General features: G+C 39.1%; 1 protein-coding gene across 1 annotated transcript in view; it reads right to left on the bottom strand.

Moving 5' to 3' along the window:
- Positions 1 to 27378, bottom strand: part of LOC138335692 (uncharacterized protein ZK1073.1-like) — a 77034-nt gene that overhangs the window by 14197 nt on the left and 35459 nt on the right. The window contains exons 7-9 of the mRNA XM_069284854.1: positions 18400 to 18462; positions 15511 to 15520; positions 9625 to 9702 (exon numbers count right to left, since the gene is read on the bottom strand). Coding sequence (XP_069140955.1) covers positions 9625 to 9702; positions 15511 to 15520; positions 18400 to 18462 — 151 coding nt within the window. The remainder of the gene's footprint in view (positions 1 to 9624; positions 9703 to 15510; positions 15521 to 18399; positions 18463 to 27378) is intronic.

The following is a 27378-nucleotide window of genomic DNA, read 5'->3' as shown; positions in this document are numbered from 1 at the left end:
CAGGACAAGCTAGTCAACAACAACTTGTGGTCTAGATAGTGGGTACTGATAAGACAAGAATCAAAACAGTGGTCTGACAAGGACAAGCAGTCAACAACAACTTGTGGTCTAGATAGTGGGTACTGAATACAGGACAAGCAAGTCAACAACAACTTGTGGTCTAGATAGTGGGTACTGAATACAGGACAAGCAAGTCAACAACAACTTGTGGTCTAGATAGTGGGTACTGAATACAGGACAAGCAAGTCAACAACAACTTGTGGTCTAGATAGAGGGTACTGAATACAGGACAAGCAAGTCAACAACAACTTGTGGTCTAGATAGTGGGTACTGAATACAGGACAAGCTAGTCAACAACAACTTGTGGTCTAGATAGTGGGTACTGAATACAGGACAAGCTAGTCAACAACAACTTGTGGTCTAGATAGTGGGTACTGAATACAGGACAAGCAAGTCAACAACAACTTGTGGTCTAGATAGTGGGTACTGAATACAGGACAAGCAAGTCAACAACAACTTGTGGTCTAGATAGTGGGTACTGAATACAGGACAAGCAAGTCAACAACAACTTGTGGTCTAGATAGTGGGTACTGAATACAGGACAAGCTAGTCAACAACAACTTGTGGTCTAGATAGTGGGTACTGAATACAGGACAAGCTAGTCAACAACAACTTGTGGTCTAGATAGTGGGTACTGAATACAGGACAAGTAAGTCAACAACAACTTGTGGTCTAGATAGTGGGTACTGAATACAGGACAAGCAAGTCAACAACAACTTGTGGTCTAGATAGTGGGTACTGAATACAGGACAAGCAAGTCAACAACAACTTGTGGTCTAGATAGTGGGTACTGAATACAGGACAAGCTAGTCAACAACAACTTGTGGTCTAGATAGTGGGTACTGAATACAGGACAAGCTAGTCAACAACAACTTGTGGTCTAGATAGTGGGTACTGAATACAGGACAAGCTAGTCAACAACAACTTGTGGTCTAGATAGTGGGAACTAAATACAGGACAAGCTAGTCAACAACAACTTGTGGTCTAGATAGTGGGTACTGAATACAGGACAAGCTAGTCAACAACAACTTGTGGTCTAGATAGTGGGGTACTGAATACAGGACAAGCAAGTCAACAACAACTTGTGGTCTAGATAGTGGGTACTAGAATACAGGACAAGCTAGTCAACAACAACTTGTGGTCTAGATAGTGGGTACTGAATACAGGACAAGCAAGTCAACAACAACTTGTGGTCTAGATAGTGGGTACTGAATACAGGACAAGCAAGTCAACAACAACTTGTGGTCTAGATAGTGGGTACTGAATACAGGACAAGCAAGTCAACAACAACTTGTGGTCTAGATAGTGGGTACTAGATACAGGACAAGTAAGTCAACAACAACTTGTGGTCTAGATAGTGGGTACTGAATACAGGACAAGCTAGTCAACAACAACTTGTGGTCTAGATAGTGGGTACTGAATACAGGACAAGCAAGTCAACAACAACTTGTGGTCTAGATAGTGGGTACTGAATACAGGACAAGCAAGTCAACAACAACTTGTGGTCTAGATAGTGGGTACTGAATACAGGACAAGCTAGTCAACAACAACTTGTGGTCTAGATAGAGGGTACTGAATACAGGACAAGCTAGTCAACAACAACTTGTGGTCTAGATAGTGGGTACTGAATACAGGACAAGCAAGTCAACAACAACTTGTGGTCTAGATAGAGGGTACTGAATACAGGACAAGCTAGTCAACAACAACTTGTGGTCTAGATAGAGGGTACTGAATACAGGACAAGCAAGTCAACAACAACTTGTGGTCTAGATAGTGGGTACTGAATACAGGACAAGCAAGTCAACAACAACTTGTGGTCTAGATAGTGGGTACTAGATACAGGACAAGCAAGTCAACAACAACTTGTGGTCTAGATAGTGGGTACTGAATACAGGACAAGCAAGTCAACAACAACTTGTGGTCTAGATAGAGGGTACTGAATACAGGACAAGCTAGTCAACAACAACTTGTGGTCTAGATAGTGGGTACTGAATACAGGACAAGCTAGTCAACAACAACTTGTGGTCTAGATAGTGGGTACTGAATACAGGACAAGCAAGTCAACAACAACTTGTGGTCTAGATAGTGGGTACTAGATACAGGACAAGCTAGTCAACAACAACTTGTGGTCTAGATAGTGGGTACTGAATACAGGACAAGCAAGTCAACAACAACTTGTGGTCTAGATAGTGGGTACTGAATACAGGACAAGCAAGTCAACAACAACTTGTGGTCTAGATAGTGGGTACTGAATACAGGACAAGCAAGTCAACAACAACTTGTGGTCTAGATAGTGGGTACTAGATACAGGACAAGCTAGTCAACAACAACTTGTGGTCTAGATAGTGGGTACTGAATACAGGACAAGCTAGTCAACAACAACTTGTGGTCTAGATAGTGGGTACTGAATACAGGACAAGCAAGTCAACAACAACTTGTGGTCTAGATAGAGGGTACTGAATACAGGACAAGCTAGTCAACAACAACTTGTGGTCTAGATAGTGGGTACTGAATACAGGACAAGCAAGTCAACAACAACTTGTGGTCTAGATAGTGGGTACTGAATACAGGACAAGCAAGTCAACAACAACTTGTGGTCTAGATAGTGGGTACTGAATACAGGACAAGCAAGTCAACAACAACTTGTGGTCTAGATAGTGGGTACTGAATACAGGACAAGCTAGTCAACAACAACTTGTGGTCTAGATAGTGGGTACTGAATACAGGACAAGCTAGTCAACAACAACTTGTGGTCTAGATAGTGGGGTACTAGATTACAGGACAAGCAAGTCAACAACAACTTGTGGTCTAGATAGTGGGTACTGAATACAGGACAAGCTAGTCAACAACAACTTGTGGTCTAGATAGTGGGTACTAAATACAGGACAAGCAAGTCAACAACAACTTGTGGTCTAGATAGAGGGTACTGAATACAGGACAAGCAAGTCAACAACAACTTGTGGTCTAGATAGTGGGTACTGAATACAGGACAAGCTAGTCAACAACAACTTGTGGTCTAGATAGTGGGTACTGAATACAGGACAAGCAAGTCAACAACAACTTGTGGTCTAGATAGTGGTACTGAATAGGACAAGCAATTTGTGGTCTAGATAGTGGGTACTGAATACAGGACAAGCAAGTCAACAACAACTTGTGGTCTAGATAGTGGGTACTGAATACAGGACAAGCAAGTCAACAACAACTTGTGGTCTAGATAGTGGGTACTGAATACAGGACAAGCAAGTCAACAACAACTTGTGGTCTAGATAGAGGGTACTGAATACAGGACAAGCAAGTCAACAACAACTTGTGGTCTAGATAGTGGGTACTGAATACAGGACAAGCAAGTCAACAACAACTTGTGGTCTAGATAGTGGGTACTGAATACAGGACAAGCTAGTCAACAACAACTTGTGGTCTAGATAGTGGGTACTAGATACAGGACAAGCAAGTCAACAACAACTTGTGGTCTAGATAGTGGGTACTAGATACAGGACAAGCTAGTCAACAACAACTTGTGGTCTAGATAGTGGGTACTGAATACAGGACAAGCTAGTCAACAACAACTTGTGGTCTAGATAGTGGGTACTGAATACAGGACAAGCTAGTCAACAACAACTTGTGGTCTAGATAGTGGGTACTGAATACAGGACAAGTAAGTCAACAACAACTTGTGGTCTAGATAGTGGGTACTAAATACAGGACAAGCAAGTCAACAACAACTTGTGGTCTAGATAGTGGGTACTGAATACAGGACAAGCAAGTCAACAACAACTTGTGGTCTAGATAGTGGGTACTGAATACAGGACAAGCAAGTCAACAACAACTTGTGGTCTAGATAGTGGGTACTAGATACAGGACAAGCAAGTCAACAACAACTTGTGGTCTAGATAGTGGGTACTGAATACAGGACAAGACAAGTCAACAACAACTTGTGGTCTAGATAGTGGGTACTGAATACAGGACACAAGCTAAGTCAACAACAACTTGTGGTCTAGATAGTGGGTACTGAATACAGGACAAGCAAGTCAACAACAACTTGTGGTCTAGATAGAGGGTACTGAATACAGGACAAGCAAGTCAACAACAACTTGTGGTCTAGATAGTGGGTACTGAATACAGGACAAGTAAGTCAACAACAACTTGTGGTCTAGATAGTGGGTACTGAATACAGGACAAGTAAGTCAACAACAACTTGTGGTCTAGATAGTGGGTACTGAATACAGGACAAGCAAGTCAACAACAACAACTTGTGGTCTAGATAGTGGGTACTGAATACAGGACAAGCAAGTCAACAACAACTTGTGGTCTAGATAGTGGGTACTGAATACAGGACAAGCAAGTCAACAACAACTTGTGGTCTAGATAGTGGGTACTGAATACAGGACAAGTAAGTCAACAACAACTTGTGGTCTAGATAGTGGGTACTGAATACAGGACAAGTAAGTCAACAACAACTTGTGGTCTAGATAGTGGGTACTGAATACAGGACAAGTAAGTCAACAACAACTTGTGGTCTAGATAGTGGGTACTGAATACAGGACAAGCAAGTCAACAACAACTTGTGGTCTAGATAGTGGGGTACTGAATACAGGACAAGCAAGTCAACAACAACTTGTGGTCTAGATAGTGGGTACTGAATACAGGACAAGCAAGTCAACAACAACTTGTGGTCTAGATAGTGGGTACTGAATACAGGACAAGCAAGTCAACAACAACTTGTGGTCTAGATAGTGGGTACTGAATACAGGACAAGCAAGTCAACAACAACTTGTGGTCTAGATAGTGGGTACTGAATACAGGACAAGCAAGTCAACAACAACTTGTGGTCTAGATAGTGGGTACTGAATACAGGACAAGCTAGTCAACAACAACTTGTGGTCTAGATAGTGGGTACTGAATACAGGACAAGCAAGTCAACAACAACTTGTGGTCTAGATAGTGGGTACTGAATACAGGACAAGCAAGTCAACAACAACTTGTGGTCTAGATAGTGGGTACTGAATACAGGACAAGCTAAGTCAACAACAACTTGTGGTCTAGATAGTGGGTACTGAATACAGGACAAGCTAGTCAACAACAACTTGTGGTCTAGATAGTGGGTACTGAATACAGGACAAGCTAAGTCAACAACAACTTGTGGTCTAGATAGTGGGTACTGAATACAGGACAAGTAAGTCAACAACAACTTGTGGTCTAGATAGAGGGTACTGAATACAGGACAAAGCAAGTCAACAACAACTTGTGGTCTAGATAGTGGGTACTGAATACAGGACAAGCAAGTCAACAACAACTTGTGGTCTAGATAGTGGGTACTGAATACAGGACAAGCAAGTCAACAACAACTTGTGGTCTAGATAGTGGGTACTGAATACAGGACACAAGCTAAGTCAACAACAACTTGTGGTCTAGATAGAGGGTACTGAATACAGGACAAGCAAGTCAAACAACAACTTGTGGTCTAGATAGTGGGTACTGAATACAGGACAAGCAAGTCAACAACAACTTGTGGTCTAGATAGTGGGTACTGAATACAGGACAAGCAAGTCAACAACAACTTGTGGTCTAGATAGTGGGTACTGAATACAGGACAAGCAATAGTCAACAACAACTTGTGGGTCTAGATAGAGGGTACTGAATACAGGACAAGCAGTCAACAACAGCTTGTGGTCTAGATAGTGGGTACTGAATACAGGACAAGCAAGTCAACAACATCTTGTGGTCTAGATAGTGGATACTGAATACAGGACAAGCTAAGTCAACAACAACTTGTGGTCTAGATAGTGGGTACTGAATACAGGACAAGCTAGTCAAGTCAACAACACAACTTGTGGTCTAGATAGTGGGTACTGAATACAGGACAAGCAAGTCAACAACAACTTGTGGTCTAGATAGTGGGTACTGAATACAGGACAAGCAAGTCAACAACATCTTGTGGTCTAGATAGAGGGTACTGAATACAGGACAAGCAAGTCAACAACAACTTGTGGTCTAGATAGTGGGTACTGAATACAGGACAAGCAAGTCAACAACAACTTGTGGTCTAGATAGTGGGTACTGAATACAGGACAAGCAAGTCAACAACAACTTGTGGTCTAGATAGTGGGTACTGAATACAGGACAAGCAAGTCAACAACAACTTGTGGTCTAGATAGTGGGTACTGAATACAGGACAAGCTAGTCAACAACAACTTGTGGTCTAGATAGTGGGTACTGAATACAGGACAAGCAAGTCAACAACAACTTGTGGTCTAGATAGTGGGTACTGAATACAGGACAAGCAAGTCAACAACAACTTGTGGTCTAGATAGTGGGTACTGAATACAGGACAAGCAAGTCAACAACAACTTGTGGTCTAGATAGTGGGTACTGAATACAGGACAAGCAAGTCAACAACAACTTGTGGTCTAGATAGTGGGTACTGAATACAGGACAAGCAAGTCAACAACAACTTGTGGTCTAGATAGTGGGTACTGAATACAGGACAAGCAAGTCAACAAACAACTTGTGGTCTAGATAGTGGGTACTGAATACAGGACAAGCAAGTCAACAACAACTTGTGGTCTAGATAGTGGGTACTGAATACAGGACAAGCTAGTCAACAACAACTTGTGGTCTAGATAGTGGGTACTGAATACAGGACAAGCAAGTCAACAACAACTTGTGGTCTAGATAGTGGGTACTGAATACAGGACAAGCAAGTCAACAACAACTTGTGGTCTAGATAGTGGGTACTAGAATACAGGACAAGCAAGTCAACAACAACTTGTGGTCTAGATAGAGGGTACTGAATACAGGACAAGCTAGTCAACAACAACTTGTGGTCTAGATAGTGGGTACTAAATACAGGACAAGCAAGTCAACAACAACTTGTGGTCTAGATAGTGGGTACTGAATACAGGACAAGCAAGTCAACAACAACTTGTCTAGTACTAGATAGATTTAGGGTACTGAATACAGGACAAGCAAGTCAACAACAACTTGTGGTCTAGATAGTGGGTACTGAATACAGGACAAGCAAGTCAACAACAACTTGTGGTCTAGATAGTGGGTAACTGAATACAGACAAGCTAGTCAACAACAACTTGTGGTCTAGATAGTGGGTACTAATACAGGACAAGTAAGTCAACAACAACTTGTGGTCTAGATAATTGGGTACTGGAATACAGGACAAGCAAGTCAACAACAACTTGTGGTCTAGATAGTTGGGTACTGAATACAGGACAAGTAAGTCAACAACAACTTGTGGTCTAGATAGTGGGTACTGAATACAGGACAAGTAAGTCAACAACAACTTGTGGTCTAGATAGTGGGTACTGAGAATACAGGACAAGCTAGTCAACAACAACTTGTGGTCTAGATAGTGGGTACTGAATACAGGACAAGCAAGTCAACAACAACTTGTGGTCTAGATAGTGGGTACTGAATACAGGACAAGCAAGTCAACAACAACTTTGTGGTCTAGATAGTGGGTACTAATACAGGACAAGGCTAAGTCAACAACAACTTGTGGTCTAGATAGTGGGTACTGAATACAGGACAAGCCAAGTCAACAACAACTTGTGGTCTAGATAGTGGTGTACTGAATACAGGACAAGCAATCAACAAACAGCTTGTGGTCTAGATAGTGGGTACTAGATACAGGACAAGCAAGTCAACAACAACTTGTGGTCTAGATAGTGGGTGACTGAATACAGGACAAGCTAGTCAACAACAACTATTTGGACTAGATAGTGGTACTGAATACAGGACAAGCAAGTCAACAACAACCTTGTGGTCTAGATATTGGGTACTAGATACAGGACAAGCAAGTCAACAACAACTTTAGTGGACTAGATAGTGGGTACTGAATACAGGACAAGCAAGTCAACAACATCTTGTGGTCTAGATAGTGGGGTACTGAATACAGGACAAGCAATTCAACAACAACTTGTGGTCTAGATTAGAGGGTGTACTAGATACAGGACAAGTCTAGTCAACAACAACTTGTGGTCTAGATAGTGGGTACTGAATACAGGACAAGCTAGTCAACAACAACTTGTGGTCTAGATAGTGGGTACTGAATACAGGACAAGTAAGTCAACAACAACTTGTGGTCTAGATAGTGGGTACTGAATACAGGACAAGTAAGTCAACAACAACTTGTGGTCTAGATAGAGGGTACTTTAATACAGGAACAAGCAGAGTTCAACAACAACTTGTGGTCTAGATAGAGGGTACTAATAACAGGACAAGCAAGTCAACAACAACTTGTGGTCTAGATAGTGAGGTACTAAATACAAGGACAAGCAAGTCAACAACAACTTGTGGTCTAGATAGTGGGTACTTAATACAGGAACAAGCAAAGTCAAACAACAACTTGTGGTCTAGATAGTGGGTACTAAATACAGGACAAGCAAGTCAACAACCAACTTGTTGGTCTATAGACTAGATACAGAAAAAGTAATGGTTGTGGTCTAGATTAGAGGGTACAGGACCAAGCAAGTCAACAAACAACTTGTGGTCTAGATAGATGGGTACTGAATACAGGATAAGTAAGTCAACAACAACTTGTGGTCTAGATAGTGTGGTACTTGAATACAGGACAAGCAAGTGTCAACAACAACTTGTGGTTCTAGATAGTGGGTACTGAATACAGGACAAGTAAGTCAACAACAACTTGTTGGTCTAGATAGTGGGTACTGAATACAGGACAAGCAAAGTCAACAACAACTTGTGGTCTAGATAGTAGAGGTAACTAGAATACAGTGACAACCAAGTCAACAACATCTTTGTGGTCTAGATAGAGGGTACTTAATACAGGACAAGCAAGTCAACAACAACTTGTGGTCTAGATAGAGGGAACTGAATAACAGGAATAAGCCTAGTCAAAACCAACTTGTGTCAAGATAGAGGAACTAAATACAGGAACAGAGCTAGTCAACGAACAACTAGTGGTCAATATAGTATGGTACAGATACAGGACAATCAAGTCAACAACAACTTGTGGTCTATGATAGAGGTTACTGAACAGGACTAAGCAAGTCAACAACATCTTGTGGTCTAGATAGTGGGTTAATACAGGCACAAGCAAGTCAACAACAACTTGTGTGTCTAAATACAGAGACAATACAGGATAAGTCAAGTCAACAACAACTTGTGGTCTAGATAGAGGGTACTAGAATACAGGACAAGCAAGTCAACAACAACTTGTGGTCTAGATAGTGGGGTACTAGATTACAGGACAAAGCTGAGTCAGGAACAACTTTGTGGTCTAGATAGAGGGTACAATAACAGTACTAGCAGAGTCAAACAATAACTTGTGTGTCTAGATAGAGAACGTAGGATAAAGTAAGTCAACAATAACTTGGTGGTCTAGATACAGGGAACAATACAAGGACAAGTCAATCAACAATTTGTGGTCTAGATAGATGGAGTACTGAATACCAGGACAAGTAAGTCAACAACAACATGTGGTCTAGATAGTGGGTACTATATATAGTGACACTACAAGTAAAGTCAAAACAACTTGTGGGCCAGAACGACAAGTAAATGGTATTTATAACAGTGTTTGATCATACTGACCGAGCCAAAGCGATGAAGGACGAGGTAGGTTTCAGCTGTTGGGTTCATTCCTACATGGTCAAGCTTCCAGGAAATAAACTACAACAGACCAAAAGAAAATAATCACTCAGTACAGCAAGTATTATCAGATTTAAAATAAGGTACAATCACTCAGTAAAGCAGGTATTATCTGATTTAAAATAAGATACAATCACTCAGTACAGCAGGTATTATCAGATTTAAAATAAGGTACAATCACTCAGTAAAGCAGGTATTATCAGATTTAAAATAAGATACAATCACTCAGTACAGCAGGTATTATCAGATTTAAAATAAGATACAATCACTCAGTAAAGCAGGTATTATCTGATTTAAAATAAGGTACAATCACTCAGTACAGCAGGTATTATCTGATTTAAAATAAGGTACAATCACTCAGTACAGCAGGTATTATCTGATTTAAAATAAGGTACAATCACTCAGTAAAGCAGGTATTATCTGATTTAAAATAAGATACAATCACTCAGTAAGCAGGTATTATCTGATTTAAAATAAGATACAATCACTCAGTACAGCAGGTATTATCTGATTTAAAATAAGGTACAATCACTCAGTAAAGCAGGTATTATCTGATTTAAAATAAGATACAATCACTCAGTAAAGCAGGTATTATCTGATTTAAAATAAGGTACAATCACTCAGTACAGCAGGTATTATCTGATTTAAAATAAGATACAATCACTCAGTAAAGCAGGTATTATCTGATTTAAAATAAGGTACAATCACTCAGTACAGCAGGTATTATCTGATTTAAAATAAGATACAATCACTCAGTACAGCAGGTATTATCTGATTTAAAATAAGATACAATCACTCAGTAAAGCAGGTATTATCTGATTTAAAATAAGATACAATCACTCAGTACAGCAGGTATTATCTGATTTAAAATAAGGTACAATCACTCAGTAAAGCAGGTATTATCAGATTTAAAATAAGGTACAATCACTCAGTAAAGCAGGTATTATCTGATTTAAAATAAGATACAATCACTCAGTAAAGCAGGTATTATCTGATTTAAAATAAGATACAATCACTCAGTAAAGCAGGTATTATCTGATTTAAAATAAGATACAATCACTAACAGAGAATTTCCGACAAGAGACAATGTGAAGCTCAATGTTTTAATCTGATAATTCTAATAAGAAGACTGACAGTATTCCAGGCTCTTGTAAACAGGTAATTTCATAGGCTGACATTATAAAACCTAAATAAAAATTATAACATTAAAATACCTATGTTATTCTGAAAAAACTAAGCTTTTCTTGAAATAGAACTGGCCATGAAACATCCATATAACCTGGTTGCTCTAATATAAGTTTGATCAATCATATTCAGTTATCTAGAATTAGTGGATTAATCTTGACCTATTAATATGGGTACTCAATCAAACCAGCAACTATACATTGCTCCAGCACCTTCACCGAGGCCTATCACCTGCTTCAAATAAAACAAATGTCAACAAATCATCTGGCATAATAAACCCCTAAATCAACAAGATCCTGACTGATTTATCTCCTCCTAAAACTAAGCTCCTTTATCAAACTCTGGAGACAGGCCAAATCCCTCATTTTAGCAGGTTATTTTTAAAATAAGTTAAGATATTATATAAGTTATCTTGAATTTGAAAAAATTTTTAAACATTCATTACCGTCAAGGACTCATAGCAAACAGCCAACAATATTATGGTCCAGACCTTCAACCGAATTTTATGTCACCTGTTTAAGTAAACATAACTTCCTGCTATCATTATCCACGCAACTGCTTTCATGATTATCTTATGCAGTTTAAATTCTACATTCCTTTTGCCAGGATTGGCACCTACGAAATACTTCAGAGACACCATTTCTACCAACTTCCAGTACTAAACAACTGCCAAATTTTTTTCGACATGTCCTTCAGACTGGCACTTTTTGCAAAGTCTGCTTTAGTGACCTTTATCCACACTTGAGTTGGTCTAGTAAACATACTCACTCAGACTCTGTTACTGATTTGAGTTGGTCTAGTACACATACTCACTCAGGTTTTGTTACTGACTTGAGGTTGTCTAGTACACAATACTCACTCAGGTTTTGTTACTGACTTGAGTTGGTCTAGTAAACTACTCACCTTGTTACACATGACTCACTCACTCAGGCTTTGTTACTGACTTGAGTTGGTCTAGTACACATACTCACTCAGGCTCTGTTACTGACTTGAGTTGGTCTAGTACACATACTCACTCAGGCTTTGTTACTTACTTGAGTTGGTCTAGTACACATACTCACTCAGGCTCTGTTACTGACTTGAGTTGGTCTAGTACACATACTCACTCAGGCTCTGTTACACTGTTACTGACTTGAGTTGGTCTAGTACACATACTCACTCAGGCTTCGTTACTGACTTGAGTTGGTCTAGTACACATACTCACTCAGGCTTTGTTACTGACTTGAGTTGGTCTAGTACACATACTCACTCAGGCTCTGTTACTGACTTGAGTTGGTCTAGTACACATACTCACTCAGACTTTGTTACTGACCTGAGTTGGTCTAGTACACATACTCACTCAGACTCTGTTTCTTACTTGAGATGGTCTAGTACACATACTCACTCTGACTCTGTTACTGACTTGAGTTGGTCTAGTACACATACTCACTCAGTCACTGTTACTGACTTGAGTTGGTCTAGTACACATACTCACTCAGGCTCTGTTACTGACTTGAGTTGGTCTAGTACACATACTCACTCAGGCTCTGTTACAGACTTGAGTTGGTCTAGTACACATACTCACTTAGGCTCTGTTACTGACTTGAGGTTGTCTAGTACACATACTCACTCCGGCTTTGTTACTTACTTGAGTTGGTCTAGTACACATACTCACTCTGACTCTGTTACTGACTTGAGTTGGTCTAGTACACATACTCACCCAGGCTTTGTTACTGACTTGAGTTGGTCTAGTACACATACTCACTCAGGCTTTGTTACTGACTTGAGTTGGTCTAGTACACATACTCACTCAGGCTTTGTTACTGACTTGAGTTGGTCTATTACACATACTCACTCAGACTGACTTGAGTTGGTCTAGTACACATACTCACTCAGGCTTTGTTACTGACTTGAGTTGGTCTAGTACACATACTCACTCAGGCTTTGTTACTTACTTGAGTTTGTCTATTACACATACTCACTCAGGCTCTGTTACTCACTTGAGTTGGTCTAGTACACATACACACTCAGGTTTTGTTACTGACTTGAGTTGGTCTAGTACACATACTCACTCAGGCTTTGTTACTGAATCGTGTCTTTGCTATCTACTCGAGTAAGTCTAGTGCACACACGAGGTCTTCACCCAGGCTTTGTTACTGACTTGAGTTGGTCTATTACACATACTCACTCAGACTCTGTTACTGACTTGAGTTGGTCTATTACACATACTCACTCAGACTCTGTTACTGACTTGAGTTGGTCTAGTACACATACTCACTCAGACTCTGTTACTGACTTGAGTTGGTCTATTACACATACTCACTCAGGCTCTGTTACTGACTTGAGTTGGTCTAGTACACATACTCACTCAGGCTTTGTTACTGACTTGAGTTGGTCTAGTACACATACTCACTCAGGCTTTGTTACTGAATCAAGACTTTGGTACTTACTTGAGTTGGCCTAGTACACACACGAGGTCTTCACTCAGGCTTTGTTTCTGACTTGAGTTGGTCTAGTACATGTACTTACTCAGACTCTGTTTCTTACTTGAGTTGGTCTAGTACACATACTCACTCTGACTCTGTTACTGACTTAAGTTGGTCTATTACACATACTCACTCAGGCTCTGTTACTACCTTGAGTTGGCCTAGTACACATACTCACTCAGGCTTTGTTACTGAATCAAGACTTTGGTACTTACTTGAGTTGGCCTAGTACACACACGAGGTCTTCACTCAGGCTTTGTTTCTGACTTGAGTTGGTCTAGTACAGATACTCACTCAGGCTCTGTTACTGACTTGAGTTGGTCTATGACACATACTCACTCAGGCTTTGTTACTGACTTGAGTTCGCTATTTCACATACTCACTCAGACTCTGTTACTGACTTGAGTTGGTCTAGTACACATCTCACTCAGGCTTTGGTACTGACTTGAGTTGGCCTAGTACACATAACTCACTCAGGCTTTGTTACTGACTTGAGTTGGTCTAGTACACATACTCACTCAGACTCTGTTACTGACTTGAGTTGGTCTAATACACATACTCACTCTGACGCTGTTACTTACTTGAGTTGGCCTAGTACACATACTCACTCAGGCTTTGTTACTGACTTAAGTTGGTCTATTACACATACTCACTCAGGCTCTGTTACTTACTTGAGTTGGTCTAGTACACATACTCACTCAGGCTTTGTTACTGAATCAAGTCTTTGGTACTTACTTGAGTTGGTCTAGTACACATACTCACTCAGGCTTTGTTACTGACTTGAGTTGGTCTAGTACACATACTCACTCAGGCTTTGTTACTGACTTGAGTTGGTCTATTACACATACTCACTCAGGCTTTGTTACCGACTTGAGTTGGTCTATTACACATACTCACTCAGGCTCTGTTACTGACTGAGTTGGTCTATTACACGTACTCACTCAGGCTTTGTTACTGACTTGAGTTGGTCTAGTACACATACTCACTCAGGCTCTGTTACTGACTTGAGTTGGTCTAGTACACATACTCACTCAGGCTCTGTTACTGACTTGAGTTGGTCTAGTACACATACTCTCTCAGACTTTGGTAATTACTTGAGTTGGTCCAGTACACATACTCATTCAGACTCTGTTACTAATTGAGTTGGTCTAATACACATACTCACTCAGGCTTTGTTACTGACTTGAGTTGGTCTAGTACACATACTCACTCAGGCTCTGTTACTGACTTGAGTTGGTCTAGTACACATACTCACTCAGGCTCTGTTACTGACTTGAGTTGGTCTAGTACACATACTCACTCAGGCTCTGTTACTGACTTGAGTTGGTCTAGTACACATACTCACTCAGACTTTGTTACTGACTTGAGTTGGTCTAGTACACATACTCACTCAGACTCTGTTACTGACTTGAGTTGGTCTAGTACACATACTCACTCAGGCTCTGTTACTGACTTGAGTTGGTCTAGTACACATACTCACTCAGGCTTTGTTACTGAATCTCACTCAGACTCTGTTACTGACTTGAGTTGGTCTAGTACACATACTCACTCAGGCTTTGTTACTGACTTGAGTTGGTCTAGTACACATACTCACTCAGGCTTTGTTACTGACTTGAGTTGGTCTATTACACATACTCACTCAGGCTCTGTTACTGACTTGAGTTGGTCTATTACACATACTCACTCAGGCTCTGTTACTGACTTGAGTTGGTCTAGTACACATACTCACTCAGGCTTTGTTACTTTACTTGAGTTGGCCTAGTACACATACTCACTCAGGCTTTGTTACTGAATCAAGACTTTGGTACTTACTTGAGTTGGCCTAGTACACACACGAGGTTTTCACTCAGGCTTTGTTTCTGACTTGAGTTGGTCTAGTACATGTACTCACTCAGACTCTGTTACTGACTTGAGTTGGTCTAGTACACATACTCACTCAGGCTCTGTTACTGAATCAAGACTTTGGTACTTACTTGAGTTGGCCTAGTACACATACTCACTCAGGCTTTGTTACTGACTTGAGTTGGTCTATTACACATACTCACTCAGGCTCTGTTACTCACTTGAGTTGGCCTAGTACACATACTCACTCAGGCTTTGTTACTGACTTGAGTTGGTCTATTACACATACTCACTCAGGCTCTGTTATTTTGTACTGAATCAAGACTTTGGTACTTACTTGAGTTGGCCTAGTACACACACGAGGTCTTCACTCAGGTTTTGTTTCTGACTTGAGTTGGTCTAGTACACATACTCACTCAGGCTCTGTTACTGACTTGAGTTGGTCTAGTACACATACTCACTCAGGCTTTGTTACTGACTTGAGTTGGTCTAGTACACATACTCACTCAGGCTCTGTTACTGACTTGAGTTGGTCTAGTACACATACTCACTCAGGCTCTGTTACTGACTTGAGTTGGTCTAGTACACATACTCACTCAGGCTTTGTTACTGACTTGAGTTGGTCTAGTACACATACGAGGTCTTCACCCAGGCTTTGTTACTGACTTGAGTTGGTCTATTACACATACTCACTCAGACTCTGTTACTGACTTGAGTTGGTCTAGTACACATCTCACTCAGGCTTTGGTACTGACTTGAGTTGGCCTAGTACACATACTCACTCAGGCTTTGTTACTGACTTGAGTTTGTCTATTACACATACTCACTCAGGCTCTGTTACTGACTTGAGTTGGTCTAGTACACATACTCACTCAGGCTTTGTTACTGACTTGAGTTGGTCTAGTACACATACTCACTCAGGCTTTGTTACTGACTTGAGTTGGTCTAGTACACATACTCACTCAGGCTCTGTTACTGACTTGAGTTGGTCTAGTACACATACTCACTCAGGCTTTGTTACTGACTTGAGTTGGTCTAGTACACATACTCACTCAGGCTCTGTTACTGACTTGAGTTGGTCTAGTACACATACTCACTCAGGCTCTGTTACTGACTTGAGTTGGTCTAGTACACATACTCACTCAGGCTTTGTTACTGACTTGAGTTGGTCTATTACACATACTCACTCAGGCTTTGTTACTGACTTGAGTTGGTCTATTACACATACTCACTCAGGCTCTGTTACTGACTTGAGTTGGTCTAGTACACATACTCACTCAGGCTTTGTTACTGACTTGAGTTGGCCTAGTACACATACTCACTCAGGCTTTGTTACTGACTTGAGTTGGTCTAGTACACATACTCACTCAGGCTCTGTTACTGACTTGAGTTGGTCTAGTACACATACTCACTCAGGCTTTGTTACTGACTTGAGTTGGTCTAGTACACATACTCACTCAGGCTCTGTTACTGACTTGAGTTGGTCTATTACACATACTCACTCACTCAGGCTTTGTTACTGACTTGAGTTGGTCTAGTACACATACTCACTCAGGCTCTGTTACTGACTTGAGTTGGTCTAGTACACATACTCACTCAGGCTCTGTTACTGACTTGAGTTGGTCTAGTACACATACTCACTCAGACTCTGTTACTGACTTGAGTTGGTCTAGTACACATACTCACTCAGGCTATGTTACTGAATCAGGCTTTGTTACTTACTTGAGTTGGTCTAGTACACATACTCACTCAGACTCTGTTACTGACTTGAGTTGGCCTAGTACACATACTCACTCAGGCTTTGTTACTGAATCAAGACTTTGGTACTTACTTGAGTTGGTCTAGTACACATACTCACTCAGGCTCTGTTACTGACTTGAGTTGGTCTAGTACACATACTCACTCAGACTCTGTTACTGACTTGAGTTGGTCTAGTACACATACTCACTCAGACTCTGTTACTGACTTGAGTTGGTCTAGTACACATACTCACTCAGACTTTGTTACTTACTTGAGTTGGTCTAGTACACATACTCACTCAGGCTCTGTTACTGACTTGAGTTGGTCTAGTACACATACTCACTCAGACTTTGGTACTTACTTGAGTTGGTCTAGTACACATACTCACTCAGACTCTGTTACTGACTTGAGTTGGTCTAGTACACATACTCACTCAGACTCTGTTACTGACTTGAGTTGGTCTAGTACACATACTCACTCAGACTCTGTTACTGACTTGAGTTGGTCTAGTACACATACTCACTCAGACTCTGTTACTTACTTGAGTTGGTCTAGTACACATACTCACTCAGGCTCTGTTACTGACTTGAGATGGTCTAGTACACATACTCACTCAGGCTTTGTTACTGACTTGAGTTGGTCTAGTACACATACTCACTCAGACTCTGTTACTGACTTGAGTTGGTCTAGTACACATACTCACTCAGGCTTCGGTACTTACTCGAGTTGGTCTAGTACACATACTCACTCAGGTTTTGTTACTGACTTGAGTTGGTCTATTACACATACTCACTCAGGCTCTGTTACTGACTTGAGTTGGTCTAGTACACATACTCACTCTGACTCTGTTACTGACTTGAGTTGGTCTAGTACACATACTCACTCAGGCTTTGTTACTGACTTGAGTTGGTCTAGTACACATACTCTCTCAGGCTTTGTTACTGACTTGAGTTGGTCTAGTACACATACTCACTCAGGCTTCGGTACTTACTTGAGTTGGTCTAGTACACATACTCACTCAGACTCTGTTACTGACTTGAGTTGGTCTAGTACACATACTCACTCAGGCTTTGGTACTTACTTCAGTTGGTCTAGTACACATACTCACTCAGGCTCTGTTACTGACTTGAGTTGGTCTAGTACACATACTCACTCAGGCTTTGTTACTGACTTGAGTTGGTCTAGTACACATACTCACTCAGTCACTGTTACTGACTTGAGATGGTCTAGTACACATACTCAATCAGGTTTTGTTACTGACTTGAGTTGGTCTAGTACACATACTCACTCAGTCACTGTTACTGACTTGAGTTGGTCTAGTACACATACTCACTCAGGCTTCGGTACTTACTCGAGTTGGTCTAGTACACATACTCACTCAGGCTTTGTTACTGACTTGAGTTGGTCTAGTACACATACTCACTCAGACTTTGTTACTGACTTGAGTTGGTCTAGTACACATACTCACTCAGACTTTGGTACTTACTCGAGTTGGTCTAGTACACACACAAGGTCTTCACCCAGGCTTTGCATGCTTGGAAACTTGTAACTGTAAACATACAAAATATCACTATTGATATATAACCAAGTACACAAATGGCATTCTTTATGTAATCTGTTAAATTAGGAAGAAATAAGATAATAAAGGGAAAAAAACTGATGATTATCAATTTTTAAACGTGAAATGTCTATCAAAAATAAATATCATGGATCTCCTAATGAATTTGGGTTGAGAGTTGAAACACAATGATAATGGTAATGTATTGTAACAGGAAAAGAAAACATGTAATGAAAAAACCGGTCCAGACTCGAACCCAGAACCTGTGGACATCTACCTGGTTACTGATATTCAAACCATGCAGTAAATCCAGATCCGCTACATATATAGAGGAGAATCCTTGTTTCTTCATGAATACCAGTTATATTTCCTCAGGTGGAAATTTTGATATTTTTCACGAGTGTGAAGCATGAGTGAAAAACATCAAAGTTTCCACTTCACAAGATGGGATATTGCTGGTATTCATCAAGAAACAAGGAATATTCTATTTATAACATTTTTTTTCTACTTCCATTTACAGAACACCATCACTACTAGTTCCACCAAAGGCTATTCCGCCATAGTATTTTGAAGAGTAATTTGTCCTTGCAAGTATTACATTGTATTTTTGTGAGGATATAACGTCAAATTTCTATACAAAAATATGACGGTATTTTCGCACATAACTAATGAGGTAACAATCAAAATGATATTTCCATTGTCAATGCTGCATTCCAATTGGTCAAAAGCGAGTGAAAATATTGAAATTTTCACTGGAGTGAAGTAAATCATTTTTATGTCCGCTGTAAAAATTTATATTTCACTGCGAAAAATGTAATCTATATATCAAATGCAGCCATTTTATTTGATAGTTTAGGGTTGGGTTGCTATTTAGATACAAGTTGGAACATAAAGGAATGCTCAAGAGGACTGGAGAAGGTAGTTGTTTCACCTTGTTAGTACGGTGTAGTAGGTAGACCACAATTCTTAGGCTATTATATAACTACCACACAGGCAACAACATTTAGTGAATTACTTCAGCAATGTTAATACTAAGGCTACTACTACTATCATTTAGCAACTTGAGTGATGTTACATAACCAAATGATGGCTTATAGCCAATGTTGTTAGGAGAAAAAAACAACATATCCATGGAAACTGTTATTACAGAATGCTACAAAAGTCCTTGCTGCTTCCATTGTCACAGTCACTATTGGAGGGCAGTCAAAGCCTGGTAGTATGTGATGGTATGAAATCTCAATAATGGAGCATGTAGACGCTGTAGCATTATCAGAATCAAATCTTTTATAAGCCTGGTTGAGATGGTTTTCTGTGATTACGTTCCTACCAGGATGCAACAGAATACTATATATAACCTATATATAACCTAGTGCACAGTATTCAGAGTACAACCAAGATATGGCCACATCTAATTTGATTGTAATTACAGACTGGTGATAGGAAACCTGTTTGATGAAGCATACTGTAGACATGCTAGAAAATATCTGCTTTATATGTATCAGATTAACTGTCCAAGGATGTGTAATCCTGTTTACTGCATAGTCCAGCCATACTTCCTATAAATGTGAACACACTAACTGATATACACCAATGGTGACCTTGTACTGTACGTGAATTTGAGGACTTGAAATACACTATTATTAGTTATATAGTCAGTTACTGACCCCCTATAAAGGCATAGAGGGTCAGTAAGATTTATAGGGGGCGAGGGCGTATACTTCTTACTGACCCTCTATGCCTTTATAGGGGGTCAGTAACTGACTATATAACGAATTTATCGCATCGAGGACCATTTATTTGTTTCATTAGATCTTTGTTTCCTATTTGTTTTCTCAAGAATCCGATATCAAACCTGAACCATGCTGGCGAAGTATAAAACAATCGCCGCATTTTTAAATATTTGGCCTACAGTAAGCCTACATATCTATTTACATGTATGTATTTCTTTCCAGATTACTATATAAGGAACCTGAAGAACAATACTGAGTAATTCATAAATCAACAATAATTCGACATTCCTAGTGCACAATAGGCCTACCTCAATGCGACATCAGAATGGTTGTATATTGAAAGCATCACAAACAAAAGTGACACAAACATCCATCCAACATTTATAGCGCAGACTCATGATCATCTCTGCATTCTCGCTGAGTTAATCACTTAAAGTAATGCCGATAAATTAGCTGTAGAGTGAGGGTTGATAGATCTAGAGATACGAACCCCTCCATTTGTTTATGGTCGCAGTCAAGAAAACGCTTGAATTCTTACGTTTGACTTTCACCGCGTCATCAACTTTCAAATGGCGTAGGGGAAGCAACTCGTATTTAAAAAATGCGTTTCATTTAACTTGAAGTATTAAAGGGACAATTCAGTCTAAGAGAACATTAAAATGTGTATATATATCAGATAAAACAAGTTCTAATGGAAATTAGATCAGTCAGTTTTACTGTGATATGCCTGAAACGCCTATGGTGGTGACATGTGTGTGAAATATTCAAACTTGCTCGCTGTCCGCCATTACACACTGTGGTCGAACTTCTTGTATGCCGAACCCTGTTCCTTGCTGGTAAAGTAATGCAACTTTTGGCTAGAACTGCTCAAATCGCTCTGACAGTAGTGTGTTTACCTTATTAGGTGAATTGTCTTGCCTAAAAATCATTTTATCACCTTCCCAGTGGCTATGTAGTTCATTTGTTTAACATGCGTGACTTTGGCTCGGGTATGGGTACAGAGTTAATATTGTACCTGCTTAATCGTATTGATCAACGATTTGATATTTCAACGATATTAATTAAAATACTTAACAATGTCGTGGAATTTGTCAATGTTTTACGTTATATGTTTCATAAGAAATGTAGAACAATACATTTATGCTATATTTTGCTTCTTGGTTATGTAAAAGAATTTGCCTGAGTGAATTGTCTCTTTAAAACGATTTTAAATGAATTTTACATAAAAAATAATAAGTAAAATATATTTTTACGATAAAGAAATGGTATATTTAGTTGAAGAGAATGTGTTAAAATTTTGAAGCGAGGGCGACAGCCACCATATTGCACCATAATAAAATTTACTGACCCCCTATAAAGTATTAGGGGGTCACCACGTGACGGCTCTCCGCCAATCATTTGGGAACATTTCTGTCCGAGGTGCGATAAATATATATATAACTACTAATTAGCCTTTTAATTTATGTAAATTATGTATTCGACTCTATTTTTATAATTTCCCAAATATTTTATTCAAATAACCAGAGGAGGTCATGTAAAAAGTTGATGCAAATACATGAATTTGAAAAACAAGAAGGAAAAAATCAGGACTGCAGAATTTTATACAAATAGCCAAAAATGAATACCTGTAATCATTTTTCAATTAGGTGGAGTCCTCTGTACATCTTGATAGTTGTGGGCAAACCTCGAGTGGTGTTGTGGGCAAACCTCGAGTTGTGTTGTGGGCAAACCTTGAGCTGTGTTGTGGGCAAACCTCGAGCTGTGTTGTGGGCAAACCTCGAGTTGTGTTGTGGGCAAACCTCGAGTTGTGTTGTGGGCAAACCTCGAGTTGTGTTGTGGGGAATATCAGTGTAATATAGGTCAGATGTGTTTTGATCTCTCAACTTTGTTAAGGTATAGTTCCTGCACCTATATAGTTACTGTATACATATAACAGTTTCTGCTGTTGGCTTACAACAACAGATGACCATTGAGGAGTAGGCCTGTTATACATTTTCATTGCAAAACACATGTGAAAGTAGGACTCCTCACCAAGGTATACTACAAACAAGAGGCCCAAGAGGCCTTGACGGTCACCCGAGCGCTGCTACAGAAAGAGCTTTCCAAAGTTGATTTAAATCTGTAAAAAGTATCTACGAATTAGAATAAACTTTAAAGTTGAACCTTCGTATTAGAATTTTTACTTTTTTTTTTCAATTTGCTTTGCCAACGTTAAACAACAAAACCAAACTAGAAGTCATTCAGTGTCAGTGATTTTATAAATTTCACTTTTTAAACCTATGAAGATTATTTGGTTCCATCAAACCTGTGAATTCAGAAGAAGATTTTAAAAATTTTAGCCATTTTGGCCCCACACCTCTGGTCCCTGGGGGTCAGCCAGGACCAATATGTATATGGTGTTAAAATGCTATTTCAGGTTAATAATTCTAATCCAGTTTGACTCATTTCCTATTAAAACTAAGCAAATAATGTTCATAAATGTGTTTTTCCAAAATAAACTAAAGTAATTAAATTTGACTCCCTCCCCAGGGGATAATCTGAGATCCCAGGGCCATGGAATTCACATATTTTGTAAAGAGCCTTAAGACCTTTTAATCTATGAAGAGTATTTGGTTCCATCAAATCTGTGAATTCAGAAGAAAGATTTTTGAAAAGTTAGCCAATTTGACCCCTTTTGGCCCCGCCCCTCTGGCCCCTGGGGTTCGGCCAGGACAAATATGAATATGATGTTAAAATGCTTTCTCCGGCTAAAAATTATAACTCATTTTGACAAATTTTCTATGAAAACAAAGTAAATAATGTTCATAATGTGTTTTTCCTATACAAAAACTTTAGTAAATTTGACCCCCTTCCCAGGGGAAAATCTGAGATCCCAGGTAAATGAAATTAACAACTTTTGTAAAAAGGCCTTAAGACCATCCAATCTATGATGAGTATCTGGTTCCATCGAATCTGTGAATTCAGAAGAAAGATTTTTGAAAAATTAGCAAATTTGACCCTTTTTGGCCCCGCCCCTCTGGCCCCTGGGGTTTGGCCAGGACAAATATGTATATGATGTTAAAATGCTCTCTCAGGCTAAAAATTCTAACTCAGTTTGACTAATTTCCTATGAAATTTAAGCAAACAACATTCATAAATGTGATTTTCCTATATAAACTATAGTAAACTTGACCCCCTCCACAGGGGGAAACATGAGACCCCAGGGTCATATAATTCACAATTTTTGTAAAGGACTTTAAGACCTTTCCATCTATGAAGAATATTTGATACTACCATTTCCAGAATTTCAGAAGAAGTTTTTTGAAATTTTAGCCTATTTGACCTCTTTTTGCCTCGCCCCTAAGGCCCCTGGGAGTCAGTCATAGGTTTCAATGGCCATTTCATAGAGATAATTCTGACAACATTTGATTAATTTTCTATCATAAATGACCAAATAATGCTCCAAAATGTGTTTTCACAATATAAACTATAGTAAACTTAACCCCCTCCCCAGGCATATAATTCACAATTTTTGTAGAGGGCCTTAAGACTTTCTATCTATGAAGAGTATTTGATTCTACCACATCTGTGAGTGGAGAAGAAGATTTTTGAAACTTTAGTCAATTTTACCCCTTTTGGCCCCTCCCATTGCCCTCTGGGGGGTGGGGATCATTTAATTCACAATTTTGATTGGTTTTATGCCTTAGAAGGTTTGTGCAAAATTTCATTGAAATTGATTAAGTGGTTTTTGAGAAGAAGTCGAAAATGTAAATTGTTTACAAACAAACGACGGACGACGACGGACAAAAAGCTATTAGAATAGGTCACTTTCGTCTCTGGTGACCTAAAAACTGTAGAGTTATCTAAGGATGTACCATAAAAAGTTGGAGAAAAGTCAGAGTACAAGGACTGGCAGGAGAAAAACCACCAACCTGCTTGTCAGATCATACCTGGCAAACACTCCAAATGAAATATGGACATCCTAACTACTAAGCCACAGTCAAATTGCTGTGAAAACAACTAGTTAGGGAAGAAAGTATGGTCAATTGGTTTCCTATCACTGCTATCCATTATTATTCTAAATGATGTTTGGGGGGATATAGAAGATGGAGGGATATAGTTGTATAATAGGCAGGAGACCACACACCATTTCCTGGTGATTTATTAGACTGGTGTCAGGTATGTAGTCCTAGAATTGATCGACAGCTGACTGGACTTAAGGTGGCTGTGTTACTCCTGTATTCCTGGTGGTCACACAGCTCACTAATTGAAACTTACGACCATCATTGTCAAAAAAGTTAGACTATACTGACAAGAGAGATACTCCAAATTTCCATAATGGTCTTCTACACAGTGATATTGTGCAATGCAATTTCTTTACATTGTAAGTGATTCTGGTACAGTTTACAATTTTAAACATATAATCTCTTTCACCAAGCTCAAGGTTAATTGCCAACTGGACGAACATTGTCTATATCATTTTCTAATTATCATCATATGCATTGTTGAAGTACCACTGCATCATCTGAACCAACAGGTTTTTGCTAGCATGCACTTTCAAATATTTGATATACAACATCAAATCTAATTTGTCAGTTATGCTAAACACCAGTGAAGACAAATGGCTAAACCTGATGCTGACAGCCTAAATGTCAGATGTTATAATTACAAATGCGAATCTGAATTTCAAATGTTATGAATAATTAACATGAATACAGTCGGCTTGTACAACTAAAATCTATTACAGATGCTAATAGGCACATTAGGGGACAGTAATGAATTGTAGCCACAGACAATGATAGCCAAAAGGCAATCACAATAGGTCAACTGTCCAGAGTGGCCTCCATCTCTGTAAACAACGAGCACATCCCACCATGTGTATATTTGTGTATTTGAGATCTAAACAACGAGCACATCCCACCATGTGTATATTTGTGTATTTGAGATCACATATTAGAAGCAACATCTTTTGATGTATATATAGCTTTAAAATATCAATAAGTTACATAACATCATTTCCATGTAGGCGTTTTTAAATGCTGTTTGACACCAACAATTCAATGCCTACACTTTTAACAACACAAATTATCAAATAGTCACTCCACCGAGAAGTTGTGTTGTGTGGGAATTTAACATTTGTCTCTTTGAATTTTGACAAATCAACATTCAAGCTTATATAGATTTGCTTTGTGTAGTTATAAAACTTGTGGCTGAAGACTGATCAGGTATTCTAACAGATTGTCTGCAGTATGTGTCACAGTCTATGTCAGCCAGACAAAACCTCACACCACAATAGTAGTTACTTTGTGTTTCAAGCTTGCCTATGCTTTTTATAGACACAATCCATTTGGTCTTAACATGTTTCTACAATTTTTTTTTAAATCTGAAGTTTATTTCGGTACAATTAAACACTCTCAGATGGTAGTTAAGTCATTATGGAAGTTTGATGTCCCTGTACAAAGCCCCACAGTTGTTTTCTGTACAAAGGAAGGCCCTGAACTGGGCCTCACCTGTTTTCATAAATACTCTTCTGCCAGGTAAATACAAAAGTTCTCGACTTGTCAAGAGGAATTTAAATGTTAATAATCTTCACCAGTGTAATGTGATACTATTAATATCACATATGAATGTGATACTATTAATATCACATATGAATGGTCATATGTCTCCCTGTGGTAACATCGGGCTGTGATCGCTGATCGAATAAATAAGTTTAGAGTTTGAATCCCAAATGGGGAAATTGACTGGCACTGACCATAGGTTGGTGGACTTTTTCAGGGTACTCCAGATTTCCTCCACCTCCCGAACCTGTGAGGTCCCTAAATTCTGAGTTGACTTTATTATATAACCATCCACAGATACTACAATTGTAGATATGATTGTCTAAGGTAAGTAAATAAAACCATCCACAGATACTACAATTGTAGATATAATTGTCTAAGGTAAGTAAATATAACCATCCACAGATACTACAATTGTATATATAATTGTCTAAGGTAAGTAAATAAAACCATCCACAAATACTACAATTGTAGATATAATTGTCTAAGGTAAGTAAATAAAACCATCCACAGATACTACAATTGTAGATATAATTGTCTAAGGTAAGTAAATATAACCATCCACAGATACTACAATTGTAGATATAATTGTCTAAGGTAAGTAAATATAACCATCCACAAATACTACAAAATTTGGCGAGAAGAGGAAAATCATCAATTTGATGATGTCATAGGTGGAGCACATTGTGTACATGGTTATAAAAAGTTATGTTTTGATGAATGGCAAGTATGAGAGTATTTATTGATGTGAAATTGATGTGGATCAGAGTTGATATTTTTCGGCCTGAAAAATTAAGGCCAAATACTGGTCCTATCATATCTACTCCTTTCTTAATGGAGCATAAAATTGGAGGTTAAATTCCTGGTTCATTAATTAATATACTTCTTTGAACTTTTGATCTTGGATAAATCATGGAGTTTCTGAATATTTTGATGGTGTTTTTATTCGAATTCACAGATTTCAATGAATACATAAATAAAGCAAAAATAAACCACCCACAAAATCTGACCATTTTACAGTAACTACATGAATTTAAATCAATTTTCCTTAAAAGTTGCCATGATTTACTAGGACAACTCATCCTATATAAAGACTGCAATGTTTATAATGTCCAAAAATAAATCTAGATCTCGGAACATAATCAATTGTGATACATTCATTGGATACATTTTCCAGGAACACAGCAAAACAAAAATCCATATCTGGTCAATATAGAAGCACTCATGAGACTGGCCCACATCTGGCTGTAAATGGTCACATGAAAAACGATCTATCGTGCTACACAAACACTGTCATTGTGGTCATTGCTATTGACTTTGAATCCATTCAAAATCCTGTATGAGGTCAACTATATTTCAAATTATACGTTATTTTAATTAAATATATGCAGGTACAGCTCATGTAAAAGCACCTTTCAACTCCTCCTCTTCCCCATCCCCCGCCCCCACAGTACATAGACACCTTCCCCCATCCCTCACCCCATGGCGGACCCCCTTACCCATACCTCACCCCCTCAGTGGACCCACTTTCCTATCCTTTACCCCCACAATGAACCCCTTTACCCATCCCCTGCTCCATGCGGACCACCTTATCCATTCCCTGCTCCCAGTAGACCCCCTTTCCTATCCTTTACCCC

The sequence above is a fragment of the Argopecten irradians genome, chromosome 11 (genome assembly GCF_041381155.1).
Source record: "Argopecten irradians isolate NY chromosome 11, Ai_NY, whole genome shotgun sequence".
Classification (NCBI taxonomy): domain Eukaryota; kingdom Metazoa; phylum Mollusca; class Bivalvia; order Pectinida; family Pectinidae; genus Argopecten; species Argopecten irradians.
Note: the sequence above shows the minus strand (reverse complement) of the source record. Positions and strands in the feature narration are given on the sequence as shown.